The 16,421-nt window shown below is 37.4% G+C and overlaps 1 protein-coding gene across 1 annotated transcript in view; it reads left to right on the forward strand.

Annotated features, from left to right (window-relative positions):
• Positions 1-16,421, forward strand: part of LOC150080841 (uncharacterized) — an 852,072-nt gene that overhangs the window by 599,927 nt on the left and 235,724 nt on the right. Inside the window, exons 26-27 of the mRNA XM_090381010.1 lie at positions 838-1,008; positions 8,303-8,392. Coding sequence (XP_090237136.1) covers positions 838-1,008; positions 8,303-8,392 — 261 coding nt within the window. The remainder of the gene's footprint in view (positions 1-837; positions 1,009-8,302; positions 8,393-16,421) is intronic.

The raw sequence follows: 16,421 nt of genomic DNA on the forward strand, positions 1-16,421 counted from the left end.
ATAGCACATGCTTCTTGATTAGACTGGGGTCGAGCCCATGAGCCACCAAATATGGGGGATGCGGAGAGGTCAGGGAATGACCACCGCAATATGGCCTTAGTTGCTAATGCTCCTAAAAAACAAATAACAATAGACACTAATGCCTAGACCATATTTTGACTCTGGATTCTCATCATGGACAGGTAGGCATTGTGAAGACCTGAGCAACCCAGTGATGAGATATATCTACAATATGCATGATGCAAGATGGCACAGTAAGTGAAGTGTACATAATTAAGTTGAAGGCAAAAATCTGAAACTGCAAGAGCTATTAAAAGGTTCATATCAGGCACATTCTCTTGCTCTCTCTCTCTCTCTCTCTCTCTCTCTCTCTCTCTCTCTCTCTCTCTCTCTCTCTCTCTCTCTCTCTCTCTCTCTCTCTCTCTGTGTGTGTGTGTGTGTGTGTGTGTGTGTGTGTGTGTGTGTGTGTGTGAGAGAGAGAAAACAGGATTTGCTACTTAGAGCATCAATTTTATATTGTGGAAGCACTTTGCCATCAGTTTCCTTGGTATTGTACTATTAGAAAGCATTGCTCCAGTGGAGAAGTATATTGCTGCAAGTAGCCAAGTTTGCTCACAGTTACATACAGAAAGAGACTGTCTGACATGCACAATAGATTTGCCTGAACTGAATTATGTCTGCTTCACTTATTGCAACAAAATATATCTTAATTTTGGGGAGGGGAATATATTTTTTTGTCGGGGCAGAGATTATATTGAGATAAAGCATTATGTCCTACTGACTAGGTTTTGTATGTTGGCTTACCTGAAGTTTAAATATCTTATTATATTCATTTAGGATACCCAGGTGAGAAAGGACATCCAGGTAATCGAGGTTTACCAGGATATCCAGGTAATAAAGGGGAAAATGGAAATTGGGGTCCAATTGGTCCTGGTGGATTTCCAGGAAAAGAAGGTATTCCAGGAACCATAGGAAAAGATGGAAGAGATGGAATATCTGCTGTTCCAGGTATTAAAAGTGCTTAAAGCTGCATTGAATTTAACAGACTAATAAATAGCACAATGATATTGAAATTGTTGAAGTGAAATATTCCAGATTTGTGAATGAATAAAAAAATAAATATATATATTGTTATCTTATGTTACACTTCCCTTATGGGTAGTAAATCTGTTATTCAATAGAAATTAAAAATCTGTTGATTTGTCATCATTAGAAGAACTCTTTATTATATACAGAAGGCACATTGCTGTATACAACTCCCTTCATGGCTACAATCGAGGGGTTACTATATCATAGTATGATTTTGTTTTTTTGAAATATGTAGTAGAGAGTAGCGTTTTGCAAAAGTCTTCAGGATTAGAGGAAAATAACATTCTACATTATTTTGTTACCATTTTATGAACTCAGAAAAAAAGCACACTAATACGAGTTATTTGAATATAGTTATTAGGAAATAATTTCCTGCAAATGTGTCCTTGTCAAAACACTTTTTCCCTTGGCCAATAATGATGCATATTTCTTACTATAGTAAGTCTATTTGAATATTAGTATTCAACAAATATTGTCTCTTCTATTCAGGTAATATAGAGGTAATCCCACAAACAATATGGGACAGAACCCTCAGATGTTCATAGATGCAAATTTTGCATCTTCTGCAAAATTGCATCTAAATCCAGAGAGGAGAGGCATTCTTCTGATAAAGCTACACTACACAAAACTCTGAGTTACATGAGAAGGCATCTCATGTACTGTCTTTACCTTGCTGGTTATTAATTTCAAATAATATAAACTTTCTACAGCAGCATGTTCATCAATATTGCTCAAGCTCACAGTATGATATTATTTGACAGTTTGTTGGTTATCAAACTCTTTCTCATATAAAATGATGCCATTTTAATTATGCTACTTGACGCTGGGCCATTTGTGGATCAAATTTTGAACCTTTGTGTTGGACAGATTGTGCAGAATGTAAATTTCAGTTCATGGTAGAATTGGCAGAGAAAATGGAAACACTCCTCTTCCTAATTTTTGATAGTAGCTTGTGGGGGATTTGCTGCTCTGTATCTATAAATTGGCAAACCAATGTTTTAGTTATACCATCATAGTAAAATCCTAAGAAGAACTTCTTGAGTGGGACATGATCAGCTTATTGTTCTGAAATTTTGTCCTAACGAATATCACTCCAAATTATTTTAAAAGAATCACTATTTATCCAATTAGGTTCTGCTGCATTTTAATAATACGTACAGGAGCAGCAGTATTGGCTTTATTTTAATTAAACTTAACTAATGATCTTAAAATGAATGTTAAACAAATAAAATACCAAAATAAATTACCACAACAGTAATAAAAAAGAAATCCCATTACAACAGATTATGTAAAGTGTATTATTCATATATAGTGAAATTTGTTAAAACAGATACAGCTTAAAATCATTTTAAAAACAGCTGCTATTTAGTATTTGTAAAGGCAAATGATGCAAGAAAGCAAGATAATACAGCATCAGCCAAAAAAAAAAAAAAAAAAACAATACTTTCCATATATCACCTATCTATCCTCTCTAACAGTTTGTCCAGTTTGTTCTCGAATTTATTTAAACTGCCCACCTCTCTAATACTATTTGGAAGTTCATTCCAACAATCACCTACCCACTGGTTGAAGTCAAATTTGTAACATCTATTCTGCAACTATCTTTCCTCAACTTGAATTTATGCTTGCTCATGTGTATAGTGTGAGGAAGGATCCGAATTGGCATTGGGCTTACTCAGTCCTTTTAAATCCTTAAACACTTTGATCAGATCTCCTTGCAGGTGCCTAGTCTACAGATGCTGTGATTTGTAGAACTGAAGCCTTTTCTGGTACCCTTTTGTTCCCTCAATAATCTTGTTGCTCTTCTCTGCACCTGCTCCAACAGATCCACATTGTTCCTTGAATGAGGCTTGTGGACCTGTATGCCATACTCAAGATTTGGCCTAACCATTGCCTTATACAATGGGATAAACAACTCTTTATTCCAGCTGGAAAAATTCCTATAGATCATTGACAAAACTTCATGTGCTGCTTTGGCAGCCTGTCTGCACAACTACCCCCAGGTCTTTTTTTATTCTCCACTACCCTGATTGTGGTACCATACGTTTGGTAGATTAATCTGATATTGCTGACCCAAATGAAGTTTCTTTCATTTGTAAATTTTAAACTTCATTTGACACTTCTCGTTCCTCAGACCATCTGCCTAAACTTTTTAGATCTTGTTGCAGTAACATACCTTGATCACTGCATCCCAGAAACCATTATATCATTTGCAAAGCATGATATACCTTCATCAGCATCATTAATAAATACTAGAAACAACAGTGGGTCCAGCACTGAACTCTGGGGAAACTACTAATAACATTAGTCCAAGAAGAGCAGTGCCCATTGATAACCACTCTGCCTTCTCCCACTCAACCATCTCCTATCTATAACACTAACTAGGCCTTAATGCCACACTGCTCCAATTTGTATAGCAGACTTTTATGTGTAACAGTATCAAAAGCTTTTCTGAAATCTAAGTATATGATGCCAAAATTATTTTTTGCTTTGAGTTCCTTTGTTATTGCATCATAGATTCCCATCAGATTGGTGAGACAAGAATGTCCATTAACAAATCCATGTTGTGACTTCAGTGTAACTGCATTCCCATCTAGATGGTCCCATATTACTTCTTTAACGAGTGACTCCATTATTTTCCCTGGAACAGAAGTCAAACTAATGTGTCTACAATTACTTATGTTACACTTTGTGAATGGGACACATTTGCACACTCCCAGTCCATAACGACCTCCCCTGACTCCAAGGATGCTATCATAATTTAGAGAGCATCCTTGGAGTTAGGGGTTTGTTTACCTATTTTGTTGCTTCCCTTAATATAATTGAATAGATCCCACTACCTCAGGTGCCTTTTTAACATTTGACTTCAACAATTTCTCTTCCACATTCCTCTCAATTATCACAAAATAATTTAGCTCCCTCTTAGAACTTAATACATTTCTGGCATCTCCATCCCTAAAAAAATTCCTCATGCTCATGAGTGAATGGAAATGCAAGACATGTATTCAGTTTATCAGCAACCTTATCTATACTATCAACAGTTAAACCATTCATATGCAGTGAACCAATGTGATTTGTCCCCTTCTAGTGTTTATATAAGTCAAGGAGTCTTTTATGCTTATCTTTTCGTTATTTTCCAAAGACTTCTCATGATCTGCATGGCAAAGAATAAGCAGAAAGACTTCTTTACTTATGTAAATGCTATAAGGAGATAAGCACTATTTGTTCACATAAGTTTTGCTGCACTTTTCTAATATATATAGAAATAGCAATTTCCTCTTTTTAAAGTAAAATACACCTAAATATTAACTTTAAAACCAATATTAGAACAAATAAAATGACAAATTCCACATACAAAAGTAAATATGTTTGTACATTATGCCACTCTGCATGGTTTTCGATGTTTATAAATTAATAGCTGTTTTTAACTCAAATTTTTTATGCTGATTTCAGAAATATTATTATTATTTTTTTTCTATTACATACCATTTTTTCACAATTCACTTAAGTTGATGTCATGAGTTGTATTATTGAATGTATTAGTTTAGGAGTAAATTCTGGGAATTTGTAAACTAATTCTCCACATGTTGGCAACACTGCCTTCATCTTTTGTTTCTGGACCTTGAGAATTCCATGCAGTAGTGTTTATTAGTGTGAGCAGTTTATTTTTGGGGTTAATGTGTCAGACTTGTGACGAAAAGTGATGAAGAGTTTGGATTGCTGAAAAAAGCAAAATGTCTTCACTTGTGTGAAGACATTTTGCTCACTTTTTTGAACAATCTAAACTTATTTTGTTGTTTGTGAAAGTTATGTAGTCCTCAAGCAAAGACAAGATATTGCAGAATTTGTAAAAAAGGTGTACTGTGCTATTTTAGAGTGAAACTTGGTGACCAAGATAAATAATGGGTTACACAAAGTTTTCTGAACCTGCATTGAGATTGTGGAAAAATGGTAAAAAGAAGGCTTTGCCATTTTCAATTACAATTTGGTGGGAGCTTACAAACCACTGTGATGACTGTTACTTTTACTTGGTTAATGCAGAGGATACAATGCAAAGAGTAAGAAGGATATTGTGTATCCTAATATTCCACATTGTGTATCCTAATATTCCATAATCCAATATGAGTTAATTCCAGTAGCTCACTCTCTGCATTTGAAAGAAACACGAGAACTTGAAGTTGTTAACAAATATAAAGTATATTAAGTATGAAGAACATGGTTGGTTGGTCTCTGCTAACTTTAAAGTGATAGGCATGTAACTTGGACAGCAATCTGGCTACACAAAAATGCCTTGCTTTTTGTGTGAATGGGGACAGTTGGGCAAAGAACTATGTTCTTTGCCTTGATCAAAGAACATAGTTCATAAACCACTGGTAGACCCCAAAAATGTCCTCCTTTCACCCTTGCACATCAAACTGGGTTTGATGAAACAGTTTGTGAAAGTTTTACCTCAGTAAGGTCCCTGCTTCAACCACCTTTGTGTTAAATTCCCATCAATCACCCATGAGAAGCTAAATCAAAGTATTTTTGTTGGTCCTCAAATTTTCAAACTGATAAGGGACCAAGCCTTTGAGGGAACTATGAATAAAATAAAAAAAAAAACAGGCATGATTTAGCTTTAGGTCTGTTGTTGAAATTCGCCAATGTTTCTGAGGAAACATTGGTGAATTTTTTTTCACAAAATGCAGAGTAGTTTAATTAAACATGATATTAAAATGAAAGTTGTCACATGTGATGATCACAAGTTCCTTGGTGTCTGATAAATATATACTTTCCTGGGCTTTTGAGTCTGGTAGTGGAGAAGACAAGTGATCTTTCCAATTTTTTGTAAAGATGTTATTGTTGGAGCACAATTATCAGGTTATTGTGTTGAGAAACACAAGAAATCACTGGTTTATCAAAAGTAATGATCTCAAAAGTATACAATGAGTGGATGATAAAAAGAGAATGCAGCTCTAAAAGTAAAAAAAAAAAAGTGGTAGAAAGTCAGTACTCCAAGAATGAGACTGCAGGAATTTAAAGCGAATTGTGCATCAGAATTGAAAGTTTGCCTGAGTTGTATTTTTATGCAGCAAATGGCTTAAAAATACAATTTAGGCAAAGAAAGGCCCATTTCCAACTGAACTCTGTGACTACCAAATTCCTGGGTTGAAGAATCTGGGATTTAGTAGTTGTGTGCCTGTACAAGGGACAAGACTGATAAGTCTTGATTTATACTTTTTTTTGCACCAATGGTAAGGTGAAAGTGTGGCATGAACCTCATGAAGCATGCATTAAGATTGCCTGGTGTCTGCCACTCAAGCAAATAGAGGTCATATCATTGTGTGGGGTATGTTCTATTGGTACAGACTGTGTCTGCTTGTACTGTTAGAAGGTTGCATTACCTTCAATGAATGTCTTTCTGTCATAGTGGACCAATTCACCCTGCAATTCTTCATTTTTATTCTAATTGTGGATTCTTTCAAGGTGACAATGCAGCTATCCATGATGCAAAAATTATCAGAACTGTTTAAGGAATATTCCCAAGGTTTCCACCATATCTACCCTGGCTGCCTAATTCTTCAGATCTGAATTCATTTGAGAATGTTTGGGATATGTTCGAAAGGGCAGTTTAGCTTTGTACAGGCAACATGTATGGACTGGAATTCTGGCAAAAAGTGACTCTATTAGATATTGAATAAAGGTTTTTTAATGTTTTGGCCTGTACCTGTATGCCTTTTCCACATAAATCCGTCTAATTAGCTTTGCAACGTTTCATTCTTTTACACAGATTAATTCTTCTGTAATGGTCGTCCTGGAGTATAAACAATTCTCCCCCCCACTCCCCATAGTGGCCATGGAAGTGGAGAACTTGCCAGCATACCTACTGATCTATTACAGCCGTATGAAATGGAATGTTATTTTGCTGAGATGCCTTGGTGGTTTGGGTCACTATAAATGGACATGGTCAGAAATGATGGACCTGTACAAGTTTTCATTAAGATACTAATCAGTAGTGATCTGACCAGGGTCTCCCATCCAAATATACCCCGGACCATTACAAGGCTCCTGCCAATGTGTACAACCTTTTTCATGCATCAGGGTTTAAGAGCCTCATGTTCAGTATTGTGCACCGACTCTGCTCTTATATCCAACTGGAGGTGCATTTGCTTGTAACAGGCCAACAACAGGGGTACTAAGATGGTCCATCAGCTATGCTAGCCCAAGCATACTAGTATCTGATGCATGGTTAACATGGGTCCTGAAATGGGTCCTGCCTCTCCATATTGTATTGTGTGATATTTTGTTCCACTGGAGGGCACTTTGGATCCTCTTCTTGCTCCTTTGGTCAAAAACATGAGCTTGGCCTACATGGAACCTCTGGCTGGTGCTTCTTCCATGGTTGGTCTGGTCTTGATACTAATGAGACATGGCTGTATTGAGAGACGGGACAAAGGTGCCATGTCTGAGATATTCATCCCCCCCCCACCCTGGGTCTGGTCCAAACAATATTGGCTAGGTCTCATTTCTCATTCCATTAACTTGGTTAGGTCTCATTTATAGCTTATTCTTTGAGATGAACACTGGATACTTATATAAAGTTAGTATGGTGGTGACTGTATGGTGATGGCAGTGACTGATACTATGCATCAAGTTCATGGTTGGGATGTTTCTAAATGCAAAATTGTTTCTGGGCGCCTCCGTAGCCAGGTGGGAAGGAGGAGCAGAGCGTAGCACACGCTTCTTGATTAGACCAGGGTTCGAGCCCATCACCACCAAATACGGAGGATGCTGAAAGGTCAGGGAATGACCACCGCATATTCCCATAGCAATATGGCCTTAGTTGCTAATGCGCCTAAAAAACCAAATAACAAACAACAACAACAAAAAAATTGTTTCAGTGTAAATTGAGACAGAATCAGCCAAGTTCTGCTGACTGCTGAAATATTCTTATTTTATTATCTCTGTATTGCATCCTTTTTATATTTTAGTTAATATAATGTCTAATTGGAAACCATCTTGAATGATGGTTGATGTGTGTTGTTGAATTATTTGTATTCTTTTGATCTTTATAAAAGAATTGTGATCTTTTACAAATAAACACATTAGTTACCTGTTTAAATTTTGCATGCTTATTATTTACATTATCAGTGTATATGTTTGGAGAATTGCTTTATCATTCTCTGTGGACAATGTATATAAGAAGTGTTTTTGTTTTATTTATTGATTTCAGGATTTAAAGGAGAACCTGGGGATGAGGGTCTTTCTGGAATTAAAGGTACTCAAGGACTTCCTGGAAATCCAGGTGTTCCAGGCAAAAAAGGTATCTTACTGTTTCCTTCTCATAAAAGTTAATTCTGGGAGTTTTTGAGGTGAATACAATTGACAACTTGGATGTAGCATCAACCTATAACTATAGAAAACCCATAATAACAAGTCTTTTTAGAATCTGTTCTGGCCTTCTTCAATGTCCATCTGATGTTTACTACTCTGGTAATCTATACTTCACCTTCAGCAGATATGCTAAAAAAGGAAGTGTGTAGATTCCTGAAAGCTTTATGATTATATTTATGAGGTGGTGCCACATTTAAGTTAATCATATTTCTTGTGATTCCCAGCTACAGAGGTAGCTGAAGGGTCAGTATATATGCAGATAGAGTTACCATATCATGTGTACCAAATCCACATTTGGTACACATGTGGATTTCCCTGACTTGTGGATTTCCCTGACTTGTGGATTTCCCTGACTTGTAGATTTCTCTGACCTATGTGGCTGTCCAGAGTATAAACAGAAAATTTATTTAAGAGCTCATTGAGGTGTTATCAGAAGTTTCAAATGCTCCAACAGAAGGAGGAATGGCTTACAACTCTTGAGCCAACAATCACATGCATTGTCAGAACTGCCCAATCCAAATAAAATAAAAAGGTTCCCATAAGGTACCAAGCTTTGCAGTTTACATCTTCTAATCCTGTGGTGATCCATCTTTTACATGGAAGGACTGCACTGGAAATTTTTAGTATTAGTATTAATAGAGGCAAATTATGCAAGAAAGCAAGCTTATACAGCATCAGTTAAAAAAAAAAAAAAAAAACTAAAGTCTTATGAAGACTTATTTAAACACACAGTGATGTCTGTTGAAAAATATAAAATTAACTTTGATAAAAATCAATCATATTCCTATAACCTTCCATTCACTATTACTGAACTCAACGCAGCTGTCCAGAATTCTCGAAATAGTTCTGCTGGACCAGATATCATTAACTCCACCACCTTAACTCCAATTCAAAATCTGTATTACTGAAATTTTATGACAGATCTTTGAAGAGAATTTTTAACCTGATATATGGCATCAGTCAATAGTGGCAGCCATAGCAAAATCTGGGAAAGATGCTTCCTCCCCCAACAGTTATAGCGGTGCCTCTGTAGCCAGGTGGGAAGGAGCAGCAGTGCGTAGCACACACTTCTTGATTAGACCAGGGTTTGAGATCGTGACCACCGCATATCCCGGAGCAATATGGCCTTAGTTGCTAATGCTCCTAAAAACCAAATAACAAACAAACAAACCAACAGTTATACTATATCTCTGACCAGCTGTTTAGAAAAATACTAGAAAAGATGGTTCACACGAGATTCGTCTGGATTATTGAAGATCTATATGCTATAACACACCACCAATTTGGTTTTTTTCCATTGTAACAGGTCCACATCAAAATTAAAACTCACTCGAAATGCTTTTGTTAAAACACAACACATGGTAATGATAACTTTTGATATTAACCAAGCATTTGACACAACCTGGAAATATGGAATCCTCCAAGACTTATACAACTTTGGACTGAGAAGTAACCCACCTCAATTTATTCAGAACGTTCTTCATCTCAGGACCTTTCAAGTGAGATTCCAGAATGAGCTGTGCAAAATTCACATGCAAGGAGTACCTCAAGGATCGATTTTAAATGCAACACTTTTTTTGCATTACGTACCAGTGGCATTACTTGAGACATCCCAGCTACAGTGGAAACTTACATATGTGCAGATAATCTTGCTATTTCCATTTGGTCATCGAGCATGGCTACCATTGAAAGAAAACTACAATTAGCAATAACTAAAATTGAAACATGGACAAAATGTAATGGTTGCCAACTAACCAAGGGGAAAACTATAGCAATACACTTCTGTAAATTGCAATCACTTCATCTGGAGCCTGTATTAAAACTGAAAGGCAGAGAAATACTGATGACAAATTCTATAAAATTATTGTATTTGATTTTAGACACAAAACTAAATTTTCATAAACATGTAACCTACCTGCAAAACTATATGCCTCCTCAACATCTTTAGGTGCTGACAGGCAGTCATTGCTGAATTTATATCATGCTCCAATCCGGTCACAGCTAGATGATGGAGCTATAGCATATACTTCAGCTAAAAACAGCATCTTACGATCTCTGAATGCTATTCAACACAGTGTCATTTGATCTGCACCAGGTACCTATAGAACCTTGGCAGTTCAGAGCTTGTACATGGAAGCACATGACCCCCACTGCTTTATCTTAGAAGACAAAGCCTACTCTGCCAACAAGTTGCCAAAATAAGAAGCTCTCCATCCCATCCTTGTTGGGTATACTTCAACCATCTTCTTTGGCCATTGCCCTACAAATCCAAGCCTAATGAACCCAGACCTGCTGGGATAAGCCTTCAAGAAATAATACAGAAGTGGAAAATTGATCTCAACAAAATTGAGGAGAGTGAAAATAATATCCCTTTACCTCCATGAGACAGACATTGATCTATACTTTGCTCAGTGGTCAAAAAATACCATTCCATCACTTAACATCCAACAGCTGCATGCCAACCATACTTTGGAACACACTGGGAAACTCATAATCTATATGAATGGTTCTAAGTCACACTCCCATGTATTCCCTTCTCATGTAATCTCAAAATCCCTTCCAGTTGAGTACAGCATACTTTCTGCAGAATTATATGCTGTCCAGCTTGCATTAAATGAAATATGACAGCAGTCATCACTTTTTGTCCTAATATATTCTGATTCACTCAGTGCTATCTCAGTCATAGAGGGTAAACATCATTCTTATCCTCTCCTACAAAAAAATTAGGTAAAAAAACATTCTGATATAACTCTTTGCTGAATCCCAGGACACTGGTTGCAAGTAGATAACATGTCTAAGAAAAATAACATAATTCAAATTGTGGAATCCCATTTGAGTAAAAGCAGGTAGAATAAATAACAACATATTAAGATCTCTCTACATATACAGTTCCCATCTCTTTGAAACAGCTGGAGTCCCATAAGTCATGTGTAATCTAATATGACAGAGACATTTTATTGGACAACTTGCATGGAGGTAGCAGCAGCATAGAATTTTACTTTCATATAGAAAACCACAGGTTTAATTTAAAAACATCAACAGTCCTAACCAGATACCACATTAAAAAAAAAAAAAAAATAATAATAATAATAATAATAAAAAAAGAATATTTGGAATCCTTCATTATTCAAGAAAGCTGGGTATCTAATGTAAACAGAAGCAGAGGGGGAGTCAACATCCCCCAATGGATCACTCTCTTCCCATCAGCATCCAGCCGGAAGTAAAGCAGAATATTTCACACCATAACTATCCTCAAGAAGTAACTATAGCCCAACTACAAGAACAGCCATCTCCGTGATAAGAACATTTCATATTGGTGTTGACTGGTAGCCACTCAATAAAATTTTAACACATAGTTCACAAACCTTGTCCCTTCATTCACGGCCCCGGGTGCCAAGCGATTCTTGCGTGTTTATAAAGCGTTTTTCCTCCAAGTGACAGAGTTTTCCTTGGTTTTCTCGTAGAATTAAAATTTTCTGTTAAGTAGCTCTACTTACTTAAAAACACTAAGAAGTTGCCCAGAAGAAGCAAGTACCTTTTTCTTTAATTTAGCTAGCCGTACTAACTTACTAACTCTACGCTTGGCCACCAAGTGGCACTGCTCCTGCCTCCCCGTAGTGGGGTCGGTAACCTGGGTGGTAAAGGCAAACCCCTAGGGCCAAAAGGAGTGATCAAGGATAAAAATCATTATCCAAACTTAGAGCCTTTGAGCTCAAGAGCGGAAGCTTCTAACACTGACCATGATTCAAGTCAACCTAAAAGACTGCGAAGAGAAGCAGAATGTCATGACGATTGTCCAAACTTCCTGGTGATTCATTCCCTATCTGCCCAACCGGTGGGTAAGTTATCACCATTCTTAATTCAGAAAATCTTGGAGTCAATTGCTGGATCACCAAAAATGGTTAAAAGACTGCAATCCGGAGACCTGATAGAAACAGCCACCTCAAAACATTCTGAGCGGCTGTTAAAAACAACAACATTTGGTGGGTTGACAGTAGAAATTACTCCCCACAAAACACTAAATTCATCAAAAGGTGTCATCAGTGAGTGGGACCTAATTACAGTCTCCAAAGAAGAACTACTCCAAGAACTCAGCAGTCAGAAAGTAGTAAATGTAAAACAGATCATGATGAAAAAAGATGGAAATCTTACTCCAACAAGATCCATCATTCTGACATTTAGCACTCCAGACTTACCATCCTCTATTAAACTGGTTATTTAAACTGTTGGATTCGATCATACATCCAGAATCCTGTTTGTTGCTTTAAATGTCAGAAATACGGCCATTCCCATCAGACTTGTCGAGGGGAAGCCATATGTCCTATCTGTGGCTCTAAAGATCACGCCCAAGTGGATTGTCAAAACTCCTGTTTGTCCAAACTGCAAAGGAAGCCATCCAGCCTTTTCCAAAACTTGTGAGCTATGGGTAACAGGAAAGAAAATTCAAAAATACAAAATTGAAAATAAAGTCACGCACGTAGACAAGTTATGTTGACCATGCCTAGTGGTCATTCTTATGGAGCTTGCACTCGAAACTTTGTTTCTACTGCAGCTCAAACTGATGTATCAGTTCAGTCTAACACCTCTCTAGCGAATTGGCTTAAATTTACACTTTCAACCTCTAAAAAAGATAATCCTCATAATCCTCCAAAAAAAAACTAGCGAAGCCACAAATACTTCAATCAGTATCCCTACTCATATCCCATTGGTCCCAGTTGAAAAAGAACAATTAAAATTTCATTCAGTCTCAAAAAAAATGGAATCGCCTACCAATAATATGGATGTAGATGAGCTGCTAAGTAACGAGGAGCCCATTCTAGAACTCCATGCAGATGACACCATGGATATTGGACGCCCCACATTCCTTAAAAAAGACCGGAAAAAATGTCCCATGAACAAAAAACAGTCAGACGAATCATCCTCAGCTAAATCTAAATAATGTATAATATCATACAATGCAACTGCAGAGGACTAAGTAGTCATTCTGATGACTTAAGGGATTTACTAGCTCAATTCAATCGCATAGGTGTATGCCTACAGGAAACTTTCTTGTCACCCCAAATTTTACCAAATTTCTCAAATTATGTGATATACAGACGAGATAGGAGTTCAAACTCTCCTGCCCAGTGGAGTAGCTATCCTTGTTAACTCTGACATTCCATCCAGGCCGATCCAATTGAGAACCACTCTAGAAGTTGTCGCAGCTCGTATTGCAGTTGGTATTTCAGTTACCATTGTTTCAATCTATATTTCACCATCTCTACCACTTCCGCATTCAGAACTTGACAGTCTGATTTCACAACTCCCAACTCCAATTTGTCTCTTTGGTGACTTTAATGGACATCATCCATTGTGGGGGTCTGCTACAATGGATAGAAGAGGCAAATTGATGGAGGAATTCACGAACAATAACAATCTTAATTTATTAAATTCTGGATCTCCTACTTACATACACCTAGCAACAGGATCTGTTTCTGCAATAGACTTGTCAATTTGTTCACCATCTATCTTTCCAATCATGACATGGTCGGTATTAACCGATCCCTTTCACAGTGATCACTTTCCAATTATTTGCTCACTACAAACAAGAGTAACTCCGAATCCTGTTGAACGATCGAACTGGCAGTTTAAAAAGGCAAACTGGGGAGGCTATTCTGCCCAAATACTCTTAGACAGATGTTATGTTCAAAGACAACATATTGATGAAGTAAATACTTATATAACCAATCAGATTCTCACTGCAGCTAATGCTTCCATTCCAAAATCCACGCCTTATTGCAAACACAGAAATCACTGGTGGAATACAGATTGTTTAATTGCCAAACAGGAAAAAAACCGTGCTTGGAATAATTTCCTGAAGTATCCCACCACTAGTAACCTAATTGCTTATAAAAGACTCAAAGCAAAAGCTAGACAAGTTAGGCGGAAAGCAAAACAGGATTCATGGATTGCTTTTGCCTCAACCATTACCAAAGACACGGATACACGCGTCATCTGGAAAAGAATACAGGCATTAAATGGCAAATTTGCTCGGCCCACCTCTCCGATAATTCATTGGAGAGGGAAAGACATTTCTACTCCTGAAGAAGTTACAAATGCATTAGCAGAATCATTTGCAAAAATCTCAGCTTCTGCCACCTATGCATCCACCTTCCAGAACATCAAAGCAGGTGCAGAATGGTATAAAATCAACTTGTTCACGTGCCACTCACTGTCGTACAACCAGCCATTTACATTAATAGAACTTCAAGAATCATTAAACAGATCTTCCAATAGTGCTGCAGGTCCAGATGGAGTTCATTACATTATGCTAAAGCATTTACTTGATGAAGACTTGAGAACTCTATTAATTTTTTATAATTGGATCTTCACTGAAAATGCCTATTCTTCTTCATGGCGCCATTCGTTTGTTATCGCCTTACCAAAACCAGGAAAAGATCTTTCCTGTGTTGAAAATTACAGGCCAATATCTCTTACGAGCTGCATGGGAAAAATTTTCGAAAGGATGGTTCATACTAGACTCACCTACATCCTGGAGTCAGAGAATCTCCTTCCAGAACAAATGGCTTTAGGAAAAATAGATCAACGCTGGATGTGCTTATCAAAGCCAAATCTCGTATCCGCAATGCCTTTGTCATGAAACAACATCTAGTCATGGTCAATTTAGATCTTGAAAAGGCATTTGATACAACATGGCATCATGGTATTATTAGGGACCTTTACCATCTGGGGTTTCGGGGCCATTTGCCGGAAATAATTCAAAATTTCTTGCAATTGCGTTCTTTTCAGGTCGTCCGATATAAAAATGTACTCTCTACATCTCACATTCAGGAAGAGGGAGTCCCGCAGGGATCAATACTTAGTCCAACACTGTTTTCAATCCGAGTTAGCAGCATGACACGAGATATCCCAAAAACTGTTCAAACTTATATGTATGCATATGATCTTACCATTTCATGTCAATCTCAAACTATGAATACCACTGAATGGCAGCTACAACTTGCCATAACCAAAATAGAATCCTGGACTTCATGGAACGGTTACAGACTCTCAGAAAAGAAATGCACTATCACTCACTTTTGCAAGAAGCGAGCTCTCCATCCCGAACGACAAATAAACAATACTCCAATCCCACTTGTTAATACCGTTAAATTTCTTGGACTACTATTAGGCCGCAAACTAAATTTCCAAGCTCACATCACTTATTTGAGAACTTCTTGTTTAAAGCATTTGAATGTACTTCGTTCAGTCTCATCTATGTCATGGGGAGCTGATCGGTGTACTTTGTTGCATCTCTATAGAAGTTTAATCCATTCACGACTAGATTATGGTTGTCCAGTCTATGACTCTGCCAGGAGCACTACTTTAAAATGGCTAAATATGATTCATCACAGTGCTCTGAGGACTGCGCTGGGAGCTTGCAAGACTTCTCCGATCCAAAGTCTATATATTGAAGTGCATGATCCCCCATTACACCTGTGTAGAAAAACACTATTGCTTCACTACATTGCTAAGATCCAGAGTCTGCCATCGCACCCAAGTTGGGAGTATCTCTATAATACTCGTTGGGAAGCCTTCTATGAGAGCAAGCCAAATGAAAATAGACCCGCCCCTCTCTCTCAGGATCAAAGAGCTTGTTCAGACTTGGAATGTCAATTTAAATGAAATCTTCCAAGACACAACTACACCTGTTGCTCCTTGGACATATGTATCTGTCTCTCAAGATACATGCTTCCTCCAGTGGGGGAAAAATATACCTTCCTGCAATATCAGACAGTTACATTCAGCTCATGCCATGAACAACCATGCCTGTAAAATTTATACGAATGGTTCAAAAACTGAGAGTATGGTAGGTGCTGCAGCAGTTTTTCTTTTATGTACAAGTTCAGCCACACTACCGCTTGCTTGCAGCGTCTTCACAGCTGAATTATATGCCATTAAGTTAGCACTTAGTAAGA

This window comes from Mastigoproctus giganteus, chromosome 9 (genome assembly GCF_048544385.1).
Source record: "Mastigoproctus giganteus isolate SK-2022 chromosome 9, ASM4854438v1, whole genome shotgun sequence".
In the NCBI taxonomy this organism is placed as follows: Eukaryota; Metazoa; Arthropoda; class Arachnida; order Uropygi; family Thelyphonidae; genus Mastigoproctus; species Mastigoproctus giganteus.